At 40.2% G+C, this 26,891-nt stretch overlaps 1 protein-coding gene across 9 annotated transcripts in view; it reads left to right on the forward strand.

Annotated features, from left to right (window-relative positions):
* Positions 1-26,891, forward strand: part of LTBP1 (latent transforming growth factor beta binding protein 1) — a 216,738-nt gene that overhangs the window by 173,246 nt on the left and 16,601 nt on the right. For 8 of the 9 annotated variants that reach the window (XM_037405594.1, XM_037405595.1, XM_037405588.1 and 5 more), the window contains 7 exons: positions 2,092-2,217; positions 9,163-9,288; positions 11,434-11,577; positions 18,834-19,016; positions 20,325-20,411; positions 23,459-23,587; positions 24,908-25,048. In XM_037405594.1, coding sequence (XP_037261491.1) covers positions 2,092-2,217; positions 9,163-9,288; positions 11,434-11,577; positions 18,834-19,016; positions 20,325-20,411; positions 23,459-23,587; positions 24,908-25,048 — 936 coding nt within the window. The remainder of the gene's footprint in view (positions 1-2,091; positions 2,218-9,162; positions 9,289-11,433; positions 11,578-18,833; positions 19,017-20,324; positions 20,412-23,458; positions 23,588-24,907; positions 25,049-26,891) is intronic. The other variant, XM_037405590.1, reaches the window with a different exon arrangement.

Here is a 26,891-nt window from a genome sequence, read left to right on the forward strand (position 1 = left end):
GATCCAGATAATAGGCCACTAGGGCAGAATGACCTTGATCACATGGTATACTGGTATAAGCAAACAATGTGCATTTCAGTATATCCACTTCTGTACTGAAGAAGAAATCTCAGTCATGCTTGTGAGGTAGTGGACTTCCTTCTGGGGTGCAGTTGCTGAGAAGCATTTAGGGGTCAGAGACAGCTGAATATGAGCATCCAGCGCAACCTTGTTGTCAGTAGGACTAATGCACTCCCCAGAAGATTGAAAAAAAAAATCAGAATATCCAGCAGGAGTACGCAAGTGTGTCTTACCTCCATTTTGCACTCATACAGCTCCTCTTGGCACATTTTTGTACACTGACATCCTGGTGCCCACAATTCAAAATGGATGTTGATTAGCTGAAGAGAGTCAGAGATGAACCCAAAAAAGCTGATGGCCTGGGGGGAAAAGGATTGAATGCTTTTAAGCTGTTGATTTTGTTTAGAGAAAAAAATAAAAATAAAAAATGAGGTGACTTGATCATAGCCTTATTATGTTCAAAGGAAACCATAATTGAAAGTAGAGAGCTATTGAATTAAACTGGCGACTTTATCAGACTGCAGTGTCTGCAAGTTGAATGTGGACTAGACTAGAAATTAGGAACATGCGTTCTGGTAAAGAGCAAAATTGAAAAGAGTCCAAAACATTAGAAAGTGTGCAGTTTGCTTTTTCAGATGAATTACTCAATTTCCCCAACATTGTTAATTTTGCTTTCCTGTCTTTTGGTACATCATTCTGCCTGACGTAATCAGCTGGTTTGGTTTCCAGTATTTTTCTGGCAGTTTTAAGAAACTGACAGCTTAGTCTCGAGAACAGTGCGGGTCCTGAGAAGGTACCGTACTATCCTTGTCGTCGCGGATCTCCCACCTTCCCTGACTCTCAGGGAGCTTCAGGAAGTGTGTCATCGGTCGGCATTTACTATGAATTCCAAGAAAACTTTATACATGTGGGTGTTGCGTGAAGCGCACTGATGTTTCCCTGCGCACCTCATACAGATACTATCCTTCCCCAAGCTGCCTCTGTTCTTTCCGCATATGTGCTGTGACTTCAGGACACTGACTGGGAAGGTTTACACACAGAACTGAATCAGTTTGTATTTAAAGAAAATTCTATAGGGATGTGATGGGTCTTAAAGTGGTGGTATTGAAATCATAATTTCTGTAGTCCATCAAAATTAGTATCTACCTTAATGCATTTTGTATGGCTGTAACAATGGCCAGAATCTAAGAACAAAAGACACAGTTAAGAATAAGAAATTCTGCTATCTGTGATGACGGATGAATGAGCCACGTGTGTAAGTTTTGTTTCTAAATTTGTGTTTGATCTCAGCATGGTACTGAAAACATCTTAATAGGTTTCTGTAAAGCAAAATGTGAGAGTGCAATTACAATGCGAGTGGTAATTCATGTGAAAGTGGTACCACCTTACTGAATGGTTGCCGTCCTTAAGTTCTGATGGCAGGTTTTGTTCTTAGGATGAGATACCAATCAGAAGAAATGCTTGGTTTTCAGATTCACAAGTTTGAAAGGCAGTGTTTGAAAAATGTTTTCTAAGTTTAAAAACAAAAAAAAGCGATGACAGACTCTTATATAGCAACCTTTTGGGACCATTCCCATTCCCTATCAGCAAAAAAGAGCGTTTGGCATTAAACTGTCTAAAATCAGCCCACTGGGAAAAAACGCAACTCCAGACCTGCTGGTAACATGTGGAGCCAGATGTACAAGCTGACCAGTATGCAGCAATCAAAAAGCAGTGAGATGGAACCGTCTGAGAATTCCCCTCGTACAGAAGAAATGCTGGCTAGTACAGAGCTTATACTGATACCTCACAAATCACTCTCATCTGCTCATCCTCACTGCAGAGAGCGATACAGTGAGAGTATGATGCAGCAGAACATACTGATGCCTACACAGAGTTTAAGAATGATCCCAGAAGATTTGGTTACTCTGGAAAACGAACTGTGTTTACATAGCTGGTGGAAATAAAAGCTGCTTTTAAGACTAATTGAACTTTGGCTTAATATTAAGGGTATGATGATTTGCAAAGCTATTAATGTCTCTGTGTTTTCAGATATCAATGAATGTGAGAGATCTGACCTCTGCTCACCTCACGGGGAGTGTCTAAACACGGATGGTTCCTACCAGTGCGTATGTGAGCGGGGCTTTTCTGTGTCTGCAAATGGCCGAACGTGTGAAGGTGAGACCAGTTACAATAATGCATTCCCATTGATTTGCTGTTATTAGTTGGGTTTCAAAAGTAGTCAGTTTGGGTCTAAACCTCAGACCCACTATTAACTTTGCAACCTACCACGTAAGGGCCATTTATTCTTTCTCTCATAAATGCACAGTGCGCTGTCGCTCTCTGAATCATAAGAAAATGCAACGGGAAATGTACAAAATGGGCAATGTAATGGAGTTCATTTTTACTTTTCCCGATTTTGAACAATTTTGCAATCTTAACATTGGATTATTTTTTTATATTTAGCAAAATAAATTAGTGAAAAAGAAGCAATCCTGATCTATGGCAAAGGAGGGAATGATATTCTTATGTTAAGATAGATGAAACCAGTGGACATCTGTAAAAATATTAAAATCTAATCATAGATGGGAAATTATTCCTGTCTTATAGCAAGGATAGAAGGAATAAATACATATAAAATGCATGCAAAATGAATGTGGAACTCAAGTTTCTTATAAGTTTCAGTAGGTTAGACCTTCCTGCCATAAATATTTAGAATTATTTAATTTAAAGCTTCTTACGTGCATCAGCAGCGAACTTGAGCTGCCCGAATGTTCTCATTTGTTTGTGAGGCAATAGAACCTTGCTTGTCAAGCCTTTTTGTTTTTTAAAAAAGATGCAGATGAAGCATCCATACAACAGAAGTAACTCCAGTGAGAAACTGTAGTAGAATGCTGTCTGTGATAGAACCTCAGGTGTTTTGAAATGGCAGGAATTGAGTAAATCACAGTAATTAGCTAAATCCATATGTGATTGGCTTTCATGAGCCAGCTCTTCATAGTTCACTGTAGGGCTAGTGAAAAGTTTCTTCCTTCAGTGGAGGGTTTGTATTGAAACTTCTCTCGCTGTTGCATTTACTCCCCCTACTTTTTTTACCAGAGGAAAGGCAGCATTACAGCATTATTATTTGATCTGGCGTATAACCTTGCTGTATAGTTAGTAATAAAATAGCTAATGAAATGAAATACAGTACTGGCAAGAATACTGTTATGCTAATGTAAGGGAATAAGTGCTGTATATTTAGACATGGCATCAAACACGCTATTTGTCTTTTAATTATTATTGATAAGTAAAAAAAAAGAATCCTGCAGTATTTTTGGTGCTTTTTCCTCTCTAAACATTTACTTTCTTTTGTAATCATGGCGTAAGTTGAAAGAAACATTCTCTTACTGCCAAGACAAAAGCCTGGTCAAGCAGGCTAGAGAGAGCAAATGTGAATAACTCCAGTGATGGATGGACAAGGCAGTATTTTGTCATTTCAAGGAGTGGGGATAATTCCAAAGCGTGTTCGTGGACACTTTTGGCAGCATGTATACACTTCACCCAGTGTTTAAGAAGGATATGGTTAAATATCTTCAATTTCTCTGCAAGGCAAGTAGTAGCAGGTGTTTTGCCTCACTGTCGAGCATAGCTAAAAAATAAAAAAGCGGTCAGAGAAGAATGCAGCCTGCGCTTAGTAGAAACTAAACACTTTATTCCAAACCAAAGTTAGAAGAACACTTAGCCTTGTGAAATCAAACTCTCAGAAATTAAAAAAGGTAGAACTGAATAGAAACACAACTTAAAAAAAAAAAAAAAAAAAAAGTAGTCAGTGGCATCTAAGTTTTAAGGCAGGGCATGCACCAGAAACAATGAGCCCCTCTGTCTGGATCTCTGACAGTTAATAAAGCAGCACAGTTCCCAGGGAAGGGTTACCATCGCATATGATGAAGTAGTACGAAGTTAAACTCCATTAGAACAAAAAAGCTAAACTTTTACTAAATAGAAAAAGATGAAATCACAAGATCTTATTTCCAGGATTGTGAGTAGTTTTGGAACTTTTTAATGAAGAATAAAACAACAAGTACAAAACCAGTTGAGCGTGCTTCACAAGTAATTGGTGGTGTGTATGGAATACAGATCAGACTTTATATTCAGCAGTTGGAAAAGTATTTTAATAACTTGGCGAAGCAAGGCTACTTCTAGTCTTCTGAAGCAGCAGCACTCCTTTTCTACCAGGGTTAGTTTCTCCATTCTGCCATTTTAATAAAAACAATTCTGGAGTTCAAAAAACTCATTTGAAGGGTGCAGTGACCGCGACAGAAGGCAAGACAAAACAAAAGGATCAGAAACAAAAGGAACCGCGACATTCCAGGTACTGAGAAAGGATGTGGCTTCCAGCCACAGGAGCTACTGTTCTTTACACTAGGTGCCTCTCTGAATTTACTTCTAGTTAAGTGAGTGAGAAGAACTGTTTATACCATCAGAGAAAGAACCTGAGAAAATTTTGCTGGATTCGCACACCTCTCTGTACCTGGGGAGCAGATTTTCCGTATCTCCAGACTGGTTTTGTACGAGTTTGACTCATTTTTTGAAAAGTCAGAAACAACAACAACATAAAACGTTTAAGAACCCCATGTGGTTCAGTTCTGGTATGGAGTTTTCATGGCCATTGGCCAAAGTAAACTGAACAGCTGTGGAGACTGTGTCTTCTTCCAAGATGCAGACAAACTTTTGTTGTAGCGGTGACATTCCACTGCTGCCTGGCCCCAGGCTCAGCAATCCGGCTGTGCCAGGCTCCCTGAACAGGAGGCTCTCGGAGCGCTCCCTAGCTCCCTGTCAAGCTCTCTGGGGTTCCTGTAAAGGCAGTATTTTACCCAGTTGGCTGCTAGCCAACTGTGCTGACAAAAGCTCAAGTTTGAGGTTCTCTGATGCTTAAGTCAATACCCTGCCCCAAGCGCCTCTCCTGTCTCCATGTCTAATCCCGTATGTCTCTCAGTGGCTCCCTCGCTTTCCCCTCTCTCTGGTCCAAGCCCTGAGCTTCACTGCCTGCCTCAACAGGCACTCCAGAAAAATCAGACACCCCACCAGAGCTCCCCGACCTCTGCTTCCTCCTTCCCCCTCACCTCCTGCCTCGCACCCTGCTCTCCTTTCCTCGTCCACCGAGTAGGTCACCGTCCCAGCCTTCTGGCGTGCAGCTACAGCACAGCACAACCACAGTTCTGCCTGTATATAGGGAGGGCAAGTCTGCTCCAGGAAAAGGAAGGGTGTGGTGAATCTAGGGCTCCTTCTGGGGCAGAGTGGTAGCTGTTACGTGGAGTAAGTTTTATGCAGTAGACAACTCGACAGCTTCACCAAATCTCTGGTTAAATACTGGAGCAACAGAGCTCAGGCTTCGGCCAAACAAATTCAGGTGTGCATCTCCAGAGCGTGCCCGTGAGCCACCCTCTTGTTTCACAATGAGGGGCCACAGGCTTCAGCAGCCTTCTCACGTTTGCCGAGAGACGTTTTAGGGCACCAACTACTTCTTATCTGGATGCTGGCTAGAGAAGTAAGAATGCAGAGGGAGAAACAAGAACCTCTTGCCCGCATCATTGCAATATTGGAATGACCATCCAGCATTATTGCCTCTAGACGGCCAAAGTCTTTATTCAAATATTCACTTTTTCTAATTTTCTCATGACAGGGATTTTTATGTACGGCTGTTCCGGGCAGCCCAGGAAGTCTCAGAGTCCAGGCTCTGTTCCTCTAAGTACAGAACTGTCCTAGGAAACAGTTCCTCTTCCAGACACTTTGCCATGTAGTGGATGTCAGTGAGATTTCACCAGCGCACCCAGGTTAAGCATGCCTTCACCTTGCTCAGGCTGGCAGCAAACAGGAACGCGGCACTGAGCTGCACAGGAGCACACCTGAGCGCGCACGTGTCCTGCCTTTCTTCAGGTCCCGTTAGATCAAAGGAGTTTTGATTAAAGCAGGCAGCACTGAGTCATGGATTCTAAACCAGGCTGTAATTACAGAGAACTGCTTTAGTCACTGTATAGACATAGGATATATTAGTTTCCCGTTTAGTTTTTCCCCTGGCTTTGTCTCCATATAGCAAGAGAACTGCCGATTACAAGCCTCATGCTTTACAGGGTGATTAAAGAAACAAATGCCCTTTCCGGCTGTAAAACAGGAGTCCTTTGAGTGAGCTGTCTAGACAAGGAAAAATATTTGGAGCTTGGACTTTCTCTGTAATTTCCCATACACTGAAAGATCCAGTCATGTTCAGACTGTGTACTTTTTAAAAACGGAACAGTCTTCTGTGGCTATATTATATACTAAATTAGGACGCTTGCTACAATCACAGGTTTTGTTTCTGCAGCTTTTTAGTCAATGACCTTAGTTTACCTTTGGAGAAGCAGCTGCATGATCCATTCCCCTACCTGCTTCATTTAACATTTAGCCATTAAGTAAGAGAAACACTGTAATTTAGGTAATTCTAAAATTCCCAGTTGTCGTTTCTCCTGTCTAGGCTTATAACAGGGTAACTGTCCTGTGGCTCAGGAATCTTTGTTACTAAACTACAGTTGGTCACTGGAAATACAAACACTGCATTATTGTCTGTTGTCTTAAATTCCTGGCTGTCAGTCCACCATTGTTTACTCATTTTGAATTCCTCTTCTTAACTTTTCTTAGCAGGGTTTTCTGAATAAGAGATATTCAGATCTTTTGACCAGGTATGTGCAACTGACCTCATGAGGCTAAATATTAAAATTGGATACGTTATGCAGGTACAGTGAACAGCAGCAAGAGGGAGGGACCAGAAAAACACAACTATAAAGAATCTGTATCTTCTTTCTCCCAGTGACTCCATCATCTGTGGAGTCCGTCCCAGTGACTGCATCATTTTATAATTCTGTCATGGTGACTGGAAAAGGAAAGGGTATCAAAGGTAATACCTGACCTTTGACAAGGTCTTTAATACAGATACGTTGCTTATTCTTGTTGCTAAATTAATTCTACTAGAGAGGTTTTGTGCTAGACTTTGGTAAGTTCAGTATGGAGAAACCACCCAAATTTTCATATTCAGTTCCTTGAGAATAAGCATACTGGCTACTGTATTATTTGCCAAATACAAACAACCCTTACTAAGATAAATTCCTTCAATATTTTTCCACTGTTGTTTAATAAATCAAGATATAAAGACCATCAAAACCTTTATTTACAAAACCATCAAACTAAATAAATTACTCTGCCTGTTCCATCTGCAAGTACCTTTTTTATAGGTCCCCTAGATTTTGGTCTATGTAGCACATACAGGTTTTGCATGAATTTTGTGTTTTAGCTGAAGGTTGTTAACCAGTGGATCAGTTCAGTAGGAGAGGTGTATTTTCCATCACTTAAACATCCTAAAGTGAAATTAGATGCCTTTCTGAAAAAGATGTTAAAATTCCAGAGTTTACTCTATTGGTACAGAAATTGCCTGAAACAGTTTTTTAACCTATTTTAGAGGTTGTGGGTAGTCTCTTCTGGCCTTAAAAAAAAACTATATGCCATTCTAAACCTGTTCAAACCCCAGCCATGGTACATAGGAAAAGCTGGTTTTCAAGACCCCAAAAAGCTGCTCCCTGAGGCAGATGGAAGCACGTGTGAATGAATTTGAGCGCTTGGGGAGCAAGAGGGCAGCACAACAGGTAACGTGTGTGGACGGTGATGACGTGCTGCTCAAATTTGGATGGCCTGGGGAGCTGTGACCATGTGGTTCGAAGACTGAGAATTAAAAGTAAAAATGTCCTTGCTCGGTGGGCACTGTCAGGAGAAAAATGAGGTGCTTCTTTGTTGACTTTTCTAGGCCTTTGTTTGACACAGCTGTGAAGAGCTGGAGGAGCAGACAGGACTATGTTTGAGCCCTAATCTCTCCTTCCAGAAAGACACAACGCAGCCCTCTGCGGCGATGCAGGGTTCAGTCCCACCAGCTCTTTAGTTCAGAGAGTGCCTAAGGCTCGCACTGGAGGTGGCTCCATCACATGAAGGTCTACTCTAATGTGCACAACTAACAATAGTACCCCGACAAATCAAAAGTGAATCACTTTATTCATCATTTAAAATGTAATTACCCCCAAGGCACAGTGCAGAAGGTAATTCCAAGCAGACAGCAGCCTTACAGTCATAATGGTTTCTAGGAATGAAATATAGCAATAATTTCTCTGCTTCAAACTGCAGGGGAATTCAGAAGGCAGAAGGTACTAATCCTAGTGTGCTGGCAGGTTCCCAGTTTCAGTTAATGTTTTTCCTTTTGAAAAACACACCATGACAACTTTAATGACCACAGATGGTCAGGGCCTTGGGTTTAGGTCTTTCTTCGAGTGCAGATAAAAATAATACATTCCTAGCACTTGTAATATGCTTACAAAAATAAGCCACGTTCTGCCACAAGCAGCTCTGCTTCGCTATAGTTTAATGGGCAGCTGAGTCAAGGAACAGACTTACTCATGCAAGTGACTCTTGTGTAAAGCCAGCAAACCACAACAGGGAACTACAAATGGAAGGGCCAGCACAGAATGCAGACGTAATTACTTCACCTACCTGAGTAAGATTATTCATATCTGTAAACTTACAGGATTAAAGCCAGAAGGCTCAGTTCACAGATACTTACCATGTACACATACACCTTGAAATCTTCTGTGCTGAGAGCCAGAATGAGATCTGTGCAGCACTTCCGCGCAGTGGTTGCAACCCAACCCTTGAACTCTTCTTGTAGGCACAATGGGTTCTGTTGCACACGTCGTTAACTGTAAATGCTACACTGGAAGAATCTGTAAGTCAAAGAGATGGTCATATTTAAACTATGTCTTACTCTGTGGTATGTCACATCACGCCATGATTGGCAGGTTTGGTGGAAAATATAGGAGACAGTTGACCAAAACTGTTGTCTGACATAAGATATTTCCTACAAAGTTAACACTGAAACAATTTCTTAAATCATACATCTGCTTACATTAAATTTTTGTCTTGTCCTTTGTGTTTTCCTTCCCAATGTATAGAGGGGCATCACTGCATCTGTTGGCAAAAACGGTCCATCTGTTGTTTTTCTGCACTCTTCATGAATGTCTGCCTTTGACTGTCACATGGCCTCTCTGATGTTAAAATTCTTCCTTACAGATGTTGATGAATGTGCAAACGGCACAATATGTGGTAGTCACGGGTTCTGTGAAAATATGGATGGCTCCTACCGCTGCCTCTGTTACCAAGGGTATCAGGACACTCAGGATGGGCAAGGGTGTACAGGTGAGTTCTTATGTGCAAGTAGTCATTCCTGCAAGGTCCTAGTGAGCAAAATGCATTTCTTCACAAGAACGTTTTTGTTTTCCATCATTTTTTGTAAAAGTTGTACCATTTACTAGTAAAATAAGGTTGAGCTGTGCTTTACTCACTGAACTTTGTGCCAGATGGAAACATAATTGCATATCTGTTTAATGAGAACCTGTTATTAAGGTTGAATGGAAACCAACGGCAAATAAGCTGAGCCACTCATTTTATCCCTTAAAAAAAAGAAAACCCACTATTTCTGCACGTCAGGACTATTCACAAATATAAATTGTAATAGATTGAATTTAATACTTTAGCCTATTTAAATGCAACATCTGTTTAGTCTCTTAGCTGAATAACCAGAACTCTGTGCTACCCCCTACAGGAAATAACGTCTGGCATGTGGTACAGCCAGTCTGAATTAGATGGCACACCTCCCTAGGCACAGCAGAGTTGAACTGATTTTAACATTGGCTTCGAGCTCCAGGAAAGACACCTATCACCATGAAAAGATGTGAGATTTTTGTAGATATGTAAACACTGCACATTTCTCTTGTGAGTAATAGGTTTCCAGATCTGTTGTTAATAGTGATGATTGGACCTGAGAACCATCTGAGGCAGCACAAGTTTCTAATATAAAATTAATACCAGATCAAGGAAAGGTATTCATTACGCAATTTCTTAAGCCAGACTCAGGACGAAACACATTTACCACAAACAGAGACCTGAACAGAATAACAAACAGAGAGGAGGAGGTAGAAGTTTTACAGAAGTGTTTTCTAATATATTAAATAGTTTTATTACAAAATTCTTTATGCTGTTTGGCACTTAGTTTGCAACATACCAATGTGTGTTTTTGCATACAGTGACTTTTCAAGAATGGAAACAATTGAAGCACAGAAAGAAACAAAAAAGACAGAAAGCAAAAAGCTGGTGTGAAACCAAATTTAATTTTGAGTTGCCAGTGAAGTGATTCTGCACCATAAAATAATACCTTAGATTTTTTTCTTGTAATCACTGTATAATATAAAATAATCTTTAAAATCTTGATGCCAGTTATCTACCAAAACAATTTTAGGAAAAGGTAAGTTTGTTTAGTTCCTGGCCAGGCAACATCCCCACAAAAAAGGCTTATTCCTTATGACAGGAATCGAGAAAAAAAACCACAAAGAAAAACCTAAAAGTGCTGAGCAAACAATAAGTTAAAATGCATATTTATATAAAACTACGCAAAAATGCACTTTCATTCATATGACTAGATTTTCATTCTTGTTGGATAAGAGGAAAAAAGGATAAATCATTGCCTCACAAGTTGTACTTTAGGCAACAGTTACAGAAATGTCTGAATTGCATTACATAAATTATAATTTTCAAATTCTGTCATCAGTAGACAAAGTAGATTTTCAAATGTAAACTTTAGCAACTGAAAAGAGAGTGAAGTTAAATGATCCTGACAGTATTTGGTAACCCTTGTTTGAACAGCAGACAACGTTCAGGATAGACTAGTTAGCAAGTATATAGAATCCGTGCTAAAAATACGTGGGGTTTTTTGGGAGGTGGTCTGCAGTGTTCAGCAGGGGTTCCCTCGGTGACCTGGGGATAATTCTTGTCGGTTCCAGAGCAGCCGAAAATGGGATTTTGAGGAGAAAAGGGAATTCTCTTTTCATAGTACAGTCTGAATCGCACCATAACCTACTCATTTTGCTCCATAAGTTCAGTGGAAGTTTGATAATAAAGATAAGAAAACAAATGAATTTAGTCTGAATCTTAATCCCAACATAAGGGTAGGGTACAAAGAAAAGCAAGTATTTAAAAATGAGCAAGAAACCAAAAAAAACCTGGAAAAAAAAAACCAACAAAAAAGGAAAGCCCAGTGTTCTGCTCTGCAAGCAGCACCTAATCAGCACCAATAGTCTATAAACTGTACTGTAGCTTTCAGGGGCCTTTATTTCAAAAGACTGACTACTTGTTTATGAATCCACTTAGGTATTAGTGAGTTTTTAATCCTTCCCCAGAGATCACATCTGTAATCTGGCAGACAATATTGGCACAGATACAGCAGATAAAAGAACAAACTGTCAGTAATGGGTCTGAATTGATTTATGTTTGGGATTTTTTCCCCAGATGTGAATGAATGTGAAATGCTGAGTGGAGTATGTGGCGAAGCCCTCTGTGAAAATGTCGATGGGTCTTTCCTGTGCCTGTGCTCTGATGAAAACCAGGAGTATGATCCGATGACCGGACAGTGTCGCTTCCGTGCCTCACCAGGTAAAACGCCAGCAGATTTTTGCATGCTTGGCACTATTTCCACTGCATATGTAACCAGTGGAAAGGTAATCTTGGTTTAAATGCCGGTGTCGATTTAACTACAACAGAAAAATATCAAACTTTGTCTTGACCGTACATGGATGAGAAGAGGTGTTTCTAGGATGGAATGTTATCAGTGAATCATCAGCAGAGAAAATACGGCAGAAACACCTTCTAAATTTTATACATCAACAGGCTTGGTAATAATAATGAACAATTACAGCTGTTAAGAGTAAACAGTCTCATTTGCTGTACTGTTAACAGTGAAATGTGATATCGAATCAAATCTATGGCCTGAGTGATTTTACTTTTTGCAAATATCCACTAGTACACTTGGGTAATGTTTAAGGAAGCATATGCTTAAAAAAATACTTGTATATAGCAGTGTCCTCTTAGCATTTTCTAGTCCTAACATAAGTCCTCAGAAAAGGTAGCTGGGAAAGCAAAAAACCAAAACACTGAATTGTTGTTGGTCTCTTGGAGTGCCTTTTTGAGTGCTCTTGATTGGTTTACTTTGTCTTTTGTCCTGTTTTTCCTAGTAGTCCATTGTACTGGATTTGTGGGCTTTTGGTTTTGGGTGTTGCAAATACTATTGGAAATACACTCATTAAAACATAGTTTCGAACTCTTAAAGTTGCCCTCACATTTCTACACTGATCCAGTTTGGAGAAAGGAACAGGCCCACAATAAGGAGCAACAGAGTACAATAAATGAAGGAATTCACTTGCATGGCATTTTTCCCCCTCCAAAATGCGAATCTTGGTATTTGTATTTTGCTCTTACACTGCAGGTTGGTCTAGCTTCTGGAAAGTTTTAGAATAACTGGTTCTGGAGCCAGGGTGCAGACTCTGCAGCTTACAAGGCTGTGGCTATTTTCTCCTATCACTCACAGTCTTTCAGACTTGTAAACAAGGTTGAAGTATCTGTGACCTAATTGCAACAAGTATTTTTATCACTGAATGTAGCACTCAGCAGCACTCAAGAAGTCACCTGTGAAATATCACTAACAGCTGTTTGACAAACATTTGCAAAATGTTGTGAGAAAGATTCAGGCTTACAGGAGCTAGTTTCATGAAGGAGGAATGAAAAAAAGTAAGATGGCTGAAGCAGCAGAGCAATGCCCAGTGGTACGGCCTTCATTCCTGTTTGCAAGGGAAAATACTGCAGTACCTTTCCACCATGAAGCAGATTAGCTTAAATACCTGCTGATAACTGCAGTAGTAGCCTTTAAAATTCTTCCATGAATTTATGGAATAAGAGTGTTTATATTACCAAGATTTGCAGGAGATGCAAATACCATCTTCATTTTGGTACTGTGAGGAGAATTTGGTACTTGGGAATTCAGCTACTTGTCAAAACAAAACCAGAGCTAAAGAAAAATGAGCAGGGGACCTGGGCCCCTGTAAAAACAAGTCAAGTCCAAGGAGCATTCAAGGACACACCCAAATGTTACTGTGGGGAGGGAAGGGATGAAAAACCCAGTGACAGATTGTACTGCCAACAGATTAATACTCTACTGTCAGTACTAACTCCATTTTGTTGTCACCAGTGGACATAGCTTTACTGTGATCAGTTTGGAAAAAAGCCGTTCTTCCTTTCCCTCCAGCCTTCATCAGGCTCTAACAAAATATGTGCTTTAATCTTCTCTGGTTAGGTCATCGAGGAGGAAGATCTCACATAGGAGACCAGAAGATGTGCAAATTAGGACCCAGTGAGATGTACTTTACACCATATGCTCTTGAACTAGAATAAGGAAAAGTGGCAGTACTAGAAACAGAGATATCACTACTTACTCTCTTACTTTTCTTCCACAGTAAAAGGAGGAAAGCACTGTTGTTAGTTCTTATTAAAAAGAATTCTTGCTTTCCTGTACATCCTGCAGCCTTGCTGGGTGTTTTTTTCTCTTACCAGTTGGCTTCTGTTTCTCAGGACCTCAGAGACTGACCAGTCAATGGTGACACTGCCCCATGTACCACTGGATTTGACATTTCAGGAGATGACAGTACACATTTCATTCTTCTGCATCTGCTGACTTTGCTTGTTCCTATTTTGTTCTGGGAACCAATGGGTAGCCCTTGCACATCTGTCAACTGAAGGGGGGGGGGGAAATCAGTCCTTTCCTCCCCATTTGTAAGTGACATAAGAGCCACGTGCTTGGTGCAGGATGAGCAAATAACAGCTATGTTGGTTTGCCCAACGATGAGTACTTCAGCCTCCCCTGAGACCAGCTACAGCATGATCATATAGGAATAGCATGCTATCTCCCCACAAAGAACCATGGAATCAACCACACATACTCAAGTCAGGTGCAGTGCTTTGAGAGCTCCCCTGGTGCATGTGGACATCGTCTGTCAGCATGAGCTTGTATCATGCCTATTTTCAGAAAGGAAGAATTCAATCAGCATTAGCCTGTTGCAGATATCTATAGCTCAGTGTGGTTTACTCAGCTTTTGCTTATTTCTCATTTTGTACTTTTGTGCAAAAAGAAATGCTTATACACCTCATATCAAGTGTGAATAGGTGAAAATTGTTTAAATGTTACTTTCATTTGGGAACTCTTTTGCATATGGTTAAAGGCTGTTAGCTTTGTGGAATGCTGTGTGTTTACACTTTACTTGCCATTAGGGATCTCAAGACTTCCTTCCATTTAGATGAATTTTCACCAAGTGAAATCTGTTGTTAGCTGTGTCCTGCATCAGTCCTCAGTGTGTGTGTCAGGAATGCTAGCCCACCTTGTCATGTTCCAGTAACAAACAAACAAACAAAAAATTGTGTAAGGTTAGATTGTCTTACTCCCCTCCTCTCTGCCCTGCCATTAAAAAAATGTAGTAAATGCTTCCAGAGGAAGAAAAGATAAAGGAGGAAAGAACTCTCTTTTGTATTAGATGAAACTTTGCTGTTATACATCTTCGTACCTAAGAGAGAAAAGAAAATGCCTGGTTTGGGTTAAAGTCCTCTCATGTATTCTTTTAACAAGATATATAAAGCCAGTTATGATGAATTCCTAGCAAGTATCAAGCTGAATGACATTTGATTAATTATCCATATTAACATGGGTTTATTTGTTTCTACATAAGAAAAAATGCATGTTCTAGTATGCATCTAAATTACTAATACATTATGAATGTACCTAATCACGTTGAATCCAGAAGCTATAAAGCATAGTATATATTTGAGGATTATAATTGGTATGATTTAAAATGAGAACTGCAAACAAAAGTGTGGGTGTAAACAGAAGCATATAAGCAGGAATCTGGCTTACATATACAAAGGTCAGTGAGCTCACAAGTTTGGGTTACAGCTCCGCCACTGCAAAGAATCCCAGTGAGAGAATTCTGCTAAGGTGCCAGGGCCCACTGAGCTACCTACAGCTAATTTAGATATTGCTTTCTCCTGGATACATGAAATGTGACCAGTTATTTACAGCAAGATATTGAACAGTCTTTACTAGGCTTTATAAGTAAAAATCACAGGCTTGGTATCTAGCCATGAGTACCTCCTAGACTGATTTGTATTAAAACAAAATCAGTGCCCCCCTGCATCTAACCAACCACCAGCACCAAAAATTTGAGGCTGCCAAGTAACAGTTTGTAAATCTTACCCAAAAAGCTTCCTCAAGACTAAAAATTTGGTGCCCAAGTATAATTTCTAAATTTCCTAAACTTTAAGGGCTTTCTAAATGTTAAGACTTTAAAGGAAACTCTTCATATTTGTTTGGGGGGTTTTTATGGCAGTGTGCACCGTAATGGTAAATAATGATCTGAATTTCAGTCATCTATGAACATTGTCTTAGATACCATTTTTAAAGGTGCATCACTTGCACTAATCCCTGATTTGTACATATGCATGTATATGCATATACACTGCACACACACACACGTCAGGTGGTGTAGCTTGCCGCATGTGGAGCCAACTGGGAAATCTAAACAAGTACACTCTGACGATAGGCACATACCGATCTGGTTTTACTGTCCTTTTGAAAATCAGGTTCTGAAAGTGTGTGTTACTCAAGCTGTTTGCTCAGTTACCAGAGTCTTTGCTGAGGTTTTGGAAGTGATGATTTTTCACTGTAGCAACCACCTTACTGATTCCACCTGTGAGTAACAGGCATTGGTACACAGTTCTAGCATTTAAGATCCCATCCATTCCATATGTTTTGGTTTTTTCAGGTCACAGTTGCTAACAGGCCACCATTTATGCAAATATTTAAGTATGCTGAAGTCTAAGCATATGCTAATATCCTGATTATCCACTGAATCCTATATTACTAATGCACATTTTTGCACCAAACACACGCTGAAGCATGTTCTTGGATCAAGGTTACACTAAGGTATATAAATCTATTAATAATAAATACTTATTAAAATCTAGCAACAACTATAAAGAAATCTCTCCTATAGGCTGTTAATGGAACAGTCATATCAACAACCTGATAAAATTATGTTCCTTTACCAGTGCGCTTTAGGTAGAGATATTTTGCATTTTCTAACAACAAAAAACCCGGAACAGTGATACAAAAAAAAAAAAAGTATCCATTTCCAATCATGTTTTGTTACCTAGTGAAACTACTTTCAAAAACGATCTCTTTAGAAATGGTTAATGTATGAGAGAGAAATTATAAGCTTGTAGACACAGACTGGCCTTGGTTTAAAAAAAAATAATGAAAGATTTGTGTCTCATTTGCTTTCCAAACATTCATGACGCCTGTTTGACTAACCCTCAGTCACAGCTGTGTAAACAACAGACTTTTAAGCTGCTGAACAGATAATGGGAGGAGAAACCAACACATCATATGTAAGATGGGAATAAACAATGACATGATGAGACTGTCTCCCCTTCCTCCTGGGGCAGCTTCTGGTGTTCTTTCTCTGGTACATGCCTTTTCTCCTGGTGAAGATTTGGCTTTGATTCAGTTAGAGAGATGGCAAAAGGCCAAGGAAAATTATAATTTGGTGGCTGAAGTACTGCTCTCTCACCTTGGAATAACAGATTTAGTTCAGTTGGGTTTTTGTGACACATGATGGTCTTAACGTAGTTCCTATTGGATAGCAGCTGATACCACAAAACCACCGCACTTTATGAAATTGAGCACATGATGGAAAATTGTAACTATCTGGTAAGGGGAGACCACAGGCTAAACTAACAAAGATGAAATCAGCACTCAGCTGGGTCTTTCCTTTAATGTACAACTTGGTTACCTTGGTGAAATGGCAAAGGAGATTTTGCCTTGCAGGTGGCAACATTGTACTAAATTTGAATAGAGGTGTCTTTCAGCCCCTCAACCTCCCACAACAGAAACGATCACTTTTCTAAGGAAAATAGAAATAAATCCAATTATCTGTTTGGAATTAGAAGCCAAAAGAACTATTGCACATGTTCATACTATTGAAGTGCAATAATAATTCAGCATTTGTTGAACAATCACCGTCTTCAAGCTCCTACCTCACAACCATTATTTTTTAAGTGGACAGGATCAGAAAAATCTGTCCTACAGCTGGCGTAAAGAGGCTGAGCTTGACCACCAAGAGACAGGGGCAGACAGATGAGGTGCTCAGGTGAACTTGGCTTGCCCAGGTGTACCGATACCTGTAAGTGGGCCAGCCTTTGGCTCTTTTTTGAAAAGAACTGCAAGGTAAACAAAGGTAGTTATATGCCACAACTCTTTGGGTCTTACTAATCTTCTAGCCTTTTGAAATGCACTGTCACTGAGGTATGAAATAAGGTTTTGATTTCCACCTGGACATGTGTTAACTGAGAAATGTCTCAAGCCTGGCATATTGTGCAAGAGCCTGGGTAGAAAGGAATGAAATCTCAAACAATGGAAAATCAGCCAACATGCAATACATTTTAGTAGGTTTTTGTGAATTAAACATTTGTTAAGTGTTAAGCACAAAGAATTTCCTAAGACAAAAAGGAAACTAGTCACCTTGAGATTTATGTGTCCTAAGTTCCTGAACAAAGTTTAGGGTTTGATTAATAAATGTGAGCATTTGTAGTTTTAGAACTCAATTACTTTATGGACAGCTTATGAAGTTTTTCATGTTGATCAAGTGTGAATAACAATCTTATGTGATAGTTCCCACTTCTGAGCTGTTGATGAGAATTATTGTGGAAGTGCAAGGTTAGAGAGACAAAGTTCTGCAAACACAGAAGCTTTAACTAGGTATTTTTTTCCAAACTCACTTCTTGGTGCACTTTAGGAGTGCCTTGCTTTCAGAAGGTCTTTGACTATTAAAGGGGTCTTTATTGGATCTATGGGAATAGACTGTTTTTGCCTCCAGTCCTTATAAATATTGTGAGAGGACCCACTCAACTGCTAAAGACAGAAAATCTGACTTCTTGGCTGGATGCCTATTTTAAAGCAAAGCACAGAGTCAATTAACTTGACATCTGCATTATATTCCTCTGCTTACCGTGAAGTCAGTCAGTTACTCTTGCAAAATCATAAAGGGCCTTGTATTCAAGTGAGGAACGTGCTTTTATCCAGGGAAATTAAAAGGGGCTGGAAATGTTCATTCTTTTGAAAATCATGCCGCCTCAGTTTGTGCCTGAGCTCCCTATCTGTAAAATGAGGTTGTAATGTTTGCTTACCTCTGTGAAGAGCTTCCAGATTCATACGTGAAAAGCACCATGTCAGTAGTTAGGCATGGTGGTTGAATAGCTGAGCTGTCTACCTGAGATAAAATAAGGTTTTAGTTCCCACGTGGATACATGCGTTACTGGGTAAGTATCTCAAGCCTGGCATATTGTGTGGGAGCCTGAGTAGAAAGGAATGAAATCTCAAACAATGGAGAATCAGCCACCATACAATAGTTTTTAGTTGGTTTTTGTGAATTAAACGTTTGTTAAGTGCTAAGCATAAAGGATTTCCCAAGATAAAAAGGAAACTAGTCACCTCGAGATTTATCTGTCTTACCTACCTGAGAGCAGGTAGATCGTGCATTGCTTAAAAAGGAAAGAATGTGAAGAATCCCTTTGTGGACAAGTTGGAGAACAAGTCTGAAAAAGTCAAAAGGAAGGTTATCAATTTCCATCATTCTTCCTAAGAACAAAAAAGTTAAAGCCAAAATTTGTGCTTAACCATTTTGTTCCCTGCTTGATGACAATGCTGTTCTTCACTATGGAGAAACTGAGGTACCATGGCTTTTCTGATTCTCCTGTAAAACTGGTTCATTTCTTGTCATCTTATGTGGTTTATGTCTTCTTTTTGCCTTTAGAATTACCAATAGAGTCTGATCAACATGACGATGGAAGGAAGGAGTGCTACTACAATCTGAACGATGCTAATTTCTGTGACAACGTACTGACGTCCAATGTAACCAAACAAGAATGCTGCTGTACCTTGGGTGCTGGCTGGGGTGATAACTGTGAAATCTTCCCATGCCCTGTCTTCGGAACTGGTAAGAGGATGTCTTCTGTCCCTGTGCAAGCTTTTGAAGCATTGTGTTTATATTAACAGTAGCACGCTTTGCCTTCAGAGAAGGCTTGCCCGTTAAATCCCATATGCTGTACTATTTAATCATGACTTCTCCATGGGAGACTTCCATGGAGGAAAAGTTAACAGGAATAATTCATACCTGGTGTAAATCCATTGGCTTCACTGCAGTTACCCTAGGGATAAAAACAGCCTGTTACTGAACGGCATTATCTCCAACTGATTTTAAACAAAGATGGATTCTCACAGAAGCTTTTTCCAGTTGCTACAGTAACATGTTAGATTTTTCCCACAAGCCGGAAAACAAAGGTAAGCAGTACAGTGTTTTTGAGTCTGCAGCTATTTGTAATGTTTTTTCTACAGCACTACGAATTACTGATATATATTGTGACATTAGTTTTACATTTGCTACTTACTGAACAATTCAGTTAATCATGTTGTCTGCAGACTGTTGTTTAACCTCTAAATATTGAATTAGAAAAACATAGCCATATGATATTTGTCACAAATATTGAAAACAGTACTTGAAACATAAACAGTGATGGCTGAAATTCAGAATCTGGCTGGAAGAAATCACATAAGAGAGAACATGTGTAAACTTTCTGAGATTAAACACTAAAGATTACTTTTCACACAAATGTATCATGTTTAATTCCTGTTTTAACTACTTTAGAATCAGCAAAACTGAAATGAAATGTGCTACAAAAAGAGTCTCTCTGCTTGGATAGGTTTATTTGGTTCTGTATGGTCTCCAAGCCACTTGAAATAATTTCCCTCTCTAATCCACACCATGTTCTCCTGTTGCAGTCAATTAGTGTTTTTGCTGTATAAGGACTGAAAAATGTGGACAGGGGTTTGTATCTCAGCTGGGGTATGTCTAGATGGCGCTTGCAGTATGGCTCGTAGAGGTCCATGCTAGCTTTAAAGATAATTTGGCTACCGGTATTGTTATAACTACAGTGAGCCACGAAACCCAGTAAGGACTATGTTCTCCTGCCAAGGAGCAAGAGAAATGAGTTTGTGTGGAGCTCTGTGATGCTGTGAGCACCCTAGCTGGGTTTTTCAAAGCTAGCTCTGCAAATTGAGAGCAGGGGAAAGCCGGGCTGTAGTGTTAGCACCCCCATTTAGCTAAAGGTGTGTGTGATTGCCTGATGGATGTGAGTAAGGCAAAACGTCACCTCAGATTTCTCAAAATACCCTGAAACACATATGTAACACACACGTACGTAACTTTTCTTTAACGACGTAATTTTTTGATTTCTTTCTCTCCTAGCTGAATTTACTGATTTGTGTCCTGAAGGAAAAGGTTTCATTCCCTCTGGAGAATCATCTTACGGGCTTCTTGCTCAGAATTACAAAGGTCAGTGCTGACTTGTATTAAGTTTAATTATTTCAGAAGTTCTGGTAGTTGATTGACTAGAAATGTGAGCCAGCAATGTAAACATACTAATGCAAATTTTATTAGGTGATAAAAACAGCTTGTGAGATGAAACATTACTAAAAATCATCGTTTGACAGATTGTTAAGAATGTCTCTGTAATATTCTGGTTTAATTAAGTGCTATATACTGTGAGAGTAGGTGCTGAGACCACAAACCTCAAATACTCATTTACATAGGAAACACAAAGCCACCTTAAATTTGTAAATAAATGCATGGGGAGTTGGAAAAGAGAAGAGAAGTTCTGTTAAACATTAGACCTACAGGTGAGAATGAATATAAAAACTGAATCAAGTCCAGCAATGGTATTTTCATTGCTTCATGAAGTAATTATTGAACAGAAGATTGTAAAGTATGAGTGATAGAAGTAGTTGGTGGATGTGGGTGGGAGGGAGTTGGCATCACTGAGAAGTAAGAGTGAGATCAGCAAAATTCCTTTCCAAGTTTGATAAGAAGCCATAAATATTAATAATTTCTGAGATTAATTTTTCTTGGCATAAACACCCTGTATTTGTGTTAGCTAAAATGAAGTCAAAGTATTCTCTTTGGATTACACAGCAGCTACAGGATCTTTAGAAAAGCACACATTTCATATATTCCTATTGGAATTGTTGTTTTACAAATCACCAACTAAATGGAGAAAGTACTGTGTGTTCATATCACATAAAAATGTAGTAAAATTTACTATTTTCTAAAGACCTTAGCAGAGGCATAGTATCACATGGTTGATGAGCATTTGTCAGAGTTGCTTCTAGCTAAATCACTAATCTGTCAGACCAGATTCTGAGAGATGACAAAAATTGGTGGGACTTGAAAGATCTTGGATTTTTTCCTAACAGTTGTTAGGTGTACTTCTTCAAAATACCCTTCCTCACTGAGTAGGACACTACTAGGTCGATTCTCCTGTCCAGTTAGTGAGTAGACCATGGTTGAGTTCAGTTCTTTGCCCTATGCATATTTTTGTGTTATCCTCAGCAGGTGTTTCTTTGTACCTGTAAAGCGCATGGGATGTGGAAAAAAACTAAAGGTTACAAGGGACTTAATATCCAGATTCGTTAGAGTAACGTGGGCATTTAAATGGGGTAATTCACATAAGACCTCCACTCTCTGAAGGTGTTTCTTTGTCCACCAACTTGGAAAAAAGAACGAAGTCCCATGGGATGGATCCAGACCCGAGACTGGTGGTGGCAGGGACCAGTGTTGGACAGACGCAGTTTACATCTAGACAAGTCATAACACTGTCACAGAGCCCATCTTAAAGGACATAACACTCTCTGAGGGTATTTTTGTTCAGGGATTGTGTTGTCTGTTTTTGCAGATCTCGATTTCTGTGTATTTTTGCGATGTAGATTTCGGACATGCTTTGTGTACAGTATGGCCAAATGTGCCTCAGAAAAACTCCCTTGGTTTTGTTGTGCTACCTCAGGGTTGATAATATCTCTAGCTGCCATGAATATTGCAGTGTGGAAATAGCTCATCAGGAAATATCTTTCACAAATCCTTGCCATAATAAGACTTCTTCTGTTTTCAGTAAGTTTATTTTGAAATAACCTTAGGAGTGGCACAAAGGACAAACAATAAATGGATAAGTACTTCTAGTAATGTGATCTTTCTCAGTTACACTAACTCGTATGTTCCTGTTGCTTTTGTAGGAACAACTCCTGCTTTTTTAATTGGACTTATCTGTCAGAAATGAATGTACTCAGCTAGCTTTCCTTGATTCTACTCCCAGGCCTTCCCATTTTTCCCCGACACAAATCCATGTTCCATAGGAAAAAGACTGATGTGTATATTGTTAATCTTTGCATTGTTCTTGGTGCTAAACAGTCAAACTTAAAATATTTAACGTTTGAAGCCACTCAGTGGCTGGAACAGTAGCTGTAAAAATAAATAGTTTTGTAGCCCTTTCAGGTCTTCTGGAAAAAGTAAGCATTTGAATAAGGCACCTTTAAAACTGCTGTACAGCTGGAAATGACAGCTTTGGGCTAAAATCTGTGTTGCCCCAGAGTAAATCTATAAATAAGACAGTGGATTAAGACAATTGATATTGAAGGGAGAATCACCTGCTTTACACTGTGCTTTTTATTGCCATTTTTAATACCAGCCTAGCTTTAACAGACTATTCTAGGTAGGTCTAGCAAAGGAAAAGTCCATTTGGAAAAAAGGAAGTGCATAGAATTCTGACAGCAACAAATACAAGACTGAGGAAAAATGTGTACATATGTGAAAAGCTGTATGTGACCCGGCATATATTTTTGAAGAAATCTCCTTGAAAATGTTTAGCCTCATTTGAGAGTGTGGTAGATTCTTTTTGTCAGCTGTCACTAGGTCTGTAAGTAGTTGCAGGCTTAAATTTAGCAACGGACACAATTGTTCCTACGTAGTGGGAAGTCTCCACAGAAGTTGTGCATGTAGCTTCGAAAAATGAAATCACAAGCAGTGTGGATATGAAGGTTCCCTGCCATGTACAGCAGTCACCAAACTGTATGGAGAGAGGAGAGCAGACACAAAGTTCATACATAAGCGTAACTGCTTAGTAAGTTTTGTAATTAGATGGTGTGATGAAATTAAATCCATGGTGGGAATCCCTTAGGTAAAGCAAGTTATACTGGAAAATACAGGCCATATTCTTCATGTTTCCCCTGGAGCTAAGAGCAATGTGATACCAAAGGAAAGGAAAGGGGGCTGCAGATTCTTCCAGTCTCTGTGTGCCACAAGACTTAGACTCTGACAATGGAAAGGGAAAGTCATGGTCTACCAGTTTTCCCTTTCCCATTCTGGTTACAAGCACACCGTAGTCTCTTCCACACCATCTGTTTTTTTCCCCTGTGGATATCTGTGCTCCTGGGGTCCTCTGTTTAAAGCAAAGCTTGCTTGAACAGAGAAGTGTAAAGGCTTTATTCCATCTTGCTGCTCTGCGTGGCCTCATAACAATTACGGTAACACAGCCTTTAATGTGTTCTCCCCAGATGCTGACGAATGCCAACTCTTTGGACAAGAAATCTGTAAAAATGGCTTCTGTTTGAATACACAGCCAGGTTACGAGTGCTACTGCAAACAAGGCACATACTATGACCCTGTTAAGCTCCAGTGCTTTGGTAAGTTTATTTGAAGTGGTCTTGTCACTATAATGGTATGCAGATGGGCAAAACAAGCAGACTCATACAGCAGGACTCCCATCAGAAGTGCAGTATTCCGAGCAAGGGGAGGAACACCGGGCCTCCAAACTCCTGTAGCAGCTTTTTAAGAGGCATTGGGTCATTTCCCTTCCCTTCTGCTTGGCTGCACAGTGATTCTGGCCGACATGGTGATGGGCACGTAGAGCAGGGTTTGCTTTATTTGCTGCCTTTTTCACAAAAAGGCTCCCAGGAGTCTGCATCTCCAAAACAGCCCTTCATTCTCCTTTCAGTGTGTAGTGTAGAGCTGGTACCAGCCTCTACACAGGCAGCACAAAGTGACTGGAGGGGGCTCCCTCCTTGTAAGTGCACTGCTGCTTCGCTCTGCCATGGTACAGCTTAGCCTTCTGGTCTTTGTGTATGGGGCGAGCAGTGAAAGCCTGTACGTTGAAGCTTACCTTTCATTTGGGAAGTGCACTGGTTTTACTATAATAAATCAAATTAACGCAGCTATTTTTTTTTTAAGGACAGGTATTTTCCAGAAGGAGTGAATACACTGTGAAATTACAGTTCAGGTCATTGATAAGGCTGGTTTAGTCTGCACAACCTTGTACTCCTTTGGTTCTGGTACTCAGCTGAAAATTACTCATAACCATGGACCTGGCTTTTGCTTTGTAAGCAGAAAACCATGTATAATATGCAGAATAGCATAATGAAAGGAAGTAATTTTTGCAACCGCAGTAAGAGACCCTTTCACCTTGGGATTCTATGATTGTTCTTTACAAAGGGTGGATTGTTGCTGATTTAATGTAATTTATCAGAAGTAAAATGGCCTGCTCTTCCCTTTGAGCTAGATTTCTGCTTTTTCTCTACAAGAAAAACTAAGGAATAGAACTACTGTGGCTAGGTAAGGTGATCCCTTCTCCTGACCAGCTCATGAAGAATCTCAGAGAGTATGCCCGCATCTAATGCCTGCTGGTACTGCCCTAAAAGGATAGGAACATGGGAAGCAGCTGCAGCTGTGCTGGATGCAGGGTACAGCTGGCACTCCAACCCCCACAGCGAGACTCCTCTTCCAGATGCTCCCTGGTACTTGAGGATTAGAGATCAGCATCCTGCTGATCTGTCTGTCCTTCTCCATGGGCGCAGGCAGGATTTTGCTGCCAGCAGTTGGTATTTGTGGTAATTAACAGAAGTCATGCAGGGAAATCTGCTCCTAATATAGGAAAATATAAACATGGATTAACACAATGCGACTACTTTGTGCTGGCTCTCCTTGATACATTTCCTTCCATTTTAAAGACACGGATGAATGTCAGGACCCAAACAGCTGTATTGATGGCCAGTGCATTAACACAGAAGGATCTTACAACTGTTTCTGTACACACCCAATGGTTCTGGACGCAACAGAAAAGCGATGCATCAGACCAGCAGATTCAAGTGGTATGATCCATTATACGTATTACTGAAGTGAGTACACCTCTAGGAGGTGGTGCTGACATGGCTACAGACCCCAGTAAGCTTAGGCTGGGTCATGCTTGGATGAGCCTGCTCTTTTGGAGGATTCTGGAAGGCAATGCTTGGACCATCATCTGTTGATCTAGAAGGCATCGTGATGTAGGACTCCACAGGGCTCCACTTCCCCAGTGTAGACAGGAGATTGCTGGAAGCATTAATGAGATTAGGCTTGGGCTGGGGAGTCTTCAGCCCCCTGATTCGCCAGCTCTGCATCTGCCTCATCCACCGTGTAGGTAATGAAGCATAGCCTGCTGGCTGTCTCACTAAGGCTGGGGTGTGGTTGTGGGCTACCTCTGGAGATTCAGGTTGGAGTAAGTAGCTGCTTCTAACAAAGCAAGGAATAAAAACAGGAATAACAGGATATAGGAAGAAATAGCTGAAATTGTATCTGTGCTTTCAATTGTAATACCGAGGGTACATCAAGCTTATATTTTCAAGCTGTTGGCTGCAGCGTCACTGTTAAAGCAAGGTTTTTGTATGTTAATTTCAGTAGACACTGATGTCAGAAAAAAATGTTAAATATTATGAGATTCTTAGAAACATCTTGGAAATCCAGAGCGTTATGCAGTCTGCACAGCATTGTCTATGCCACACACATCTCTGAAAGAAATGTGACAATGGGTTTGATTAGTATTGGCACTATATAGCCATAAATCCAAACCTCTGGTCCCTGCAACTTGCAATTAATTTTCCTAAGATGCTTCTGTGAAAAGAAATGGGAATACAGACTGAATGCCTGCTTTAGTCACTGATACTTTTGAGGACTATGTGGTCATCCTCTTGCCTGAAACTGTGAAAGAACCACAGCATTTCTGTTGTTCAGTCTTCAGTTAAACAAACCACGAGCAGCATTGTCCTTTGGGTTCATCTAGGATGTGAAGGCAATGCAAGGGCCCAAAGGGTGTTCTGTCATGCGACATTGGGGCTGACACAGCAATGATCTTCTCACCCAGCACTTAGTGCTCAAGCCTTGTATCACTACTGGCAATGTCCTCCCTAACAGAGATGAGGAGGGGACAGGCTGGGTCCTTTGCTGCCAGCAGAATTTGGAGTTGGTTGCAGAGACCCACTTTTGCTCTTCACTGCATGTTCTGGCAAGTTCTTAGTAGAACAGTTATCTAAATGTCGATAAACTTTGCACTTTCAGAACTCACTGTTTTACTCTTGAGCTAGGTTTCAATTCTGTATTCACCCATGCACCAGTGCATCATGTAAAAATGCAGTAAATACATATGCACAGACAAAACAGAACCTTGGTTTCTGACAATGCTTATTTTGCACTCTATGTTGGAGCAAAATCAAAACCTTGCAGATGTCTTTACAAAACAATTGTGCTGAGGTTTTTATATTCCAAGTGGAAGATTAAGTTTACAGTTCCCTCCCTCCGATCAGCAGTGATCAGAGATTGCTAGGACTAGGAATTGTTCCTTCTGAGATCTAGTATGCCTCTGAAATATTCCAGCTTTGACAAAAGTGCATGTTTTTGTTAAAGTTCATAAGAATGTGACAGTAGTTCACAGCAGCATTCTGTCTCTAACAATAGCTTTAAGTGGATGACTGGGGACCAGAAGAGCAGATAAACAATACTTGTTACTCACCCTCCCCAGCACTCTCCCAGCCTCCAGCTATTTTCAGCTCAGGGGATTTCCTGAGCCTGATGAAGTTTGTCTGTTCGGTTAATGGGACTCTCTTCCAAGTATTTGTCCAGTCTCCTGTTGAGCCCATGTCAAATTTTTGTTCAGCTCGGCCCTAGCTGTCAAAGTTCTTT

The sequence above is a fragment of the Falco rusticolus genome, chromosome 12, assembly GCF_015220075.1.
Source record: "Falco rusticolus isolate bFalRus1 chromosome 12, bFalRus1.pri, whole genome shotgun sequence".
NCBI classification, from domain to species: domain Eukaryota; kingdom Metazoa; phylum Chordata; class Aves; order Falconiformes; family Falconidae; genus Falco; species Falco rusticolus.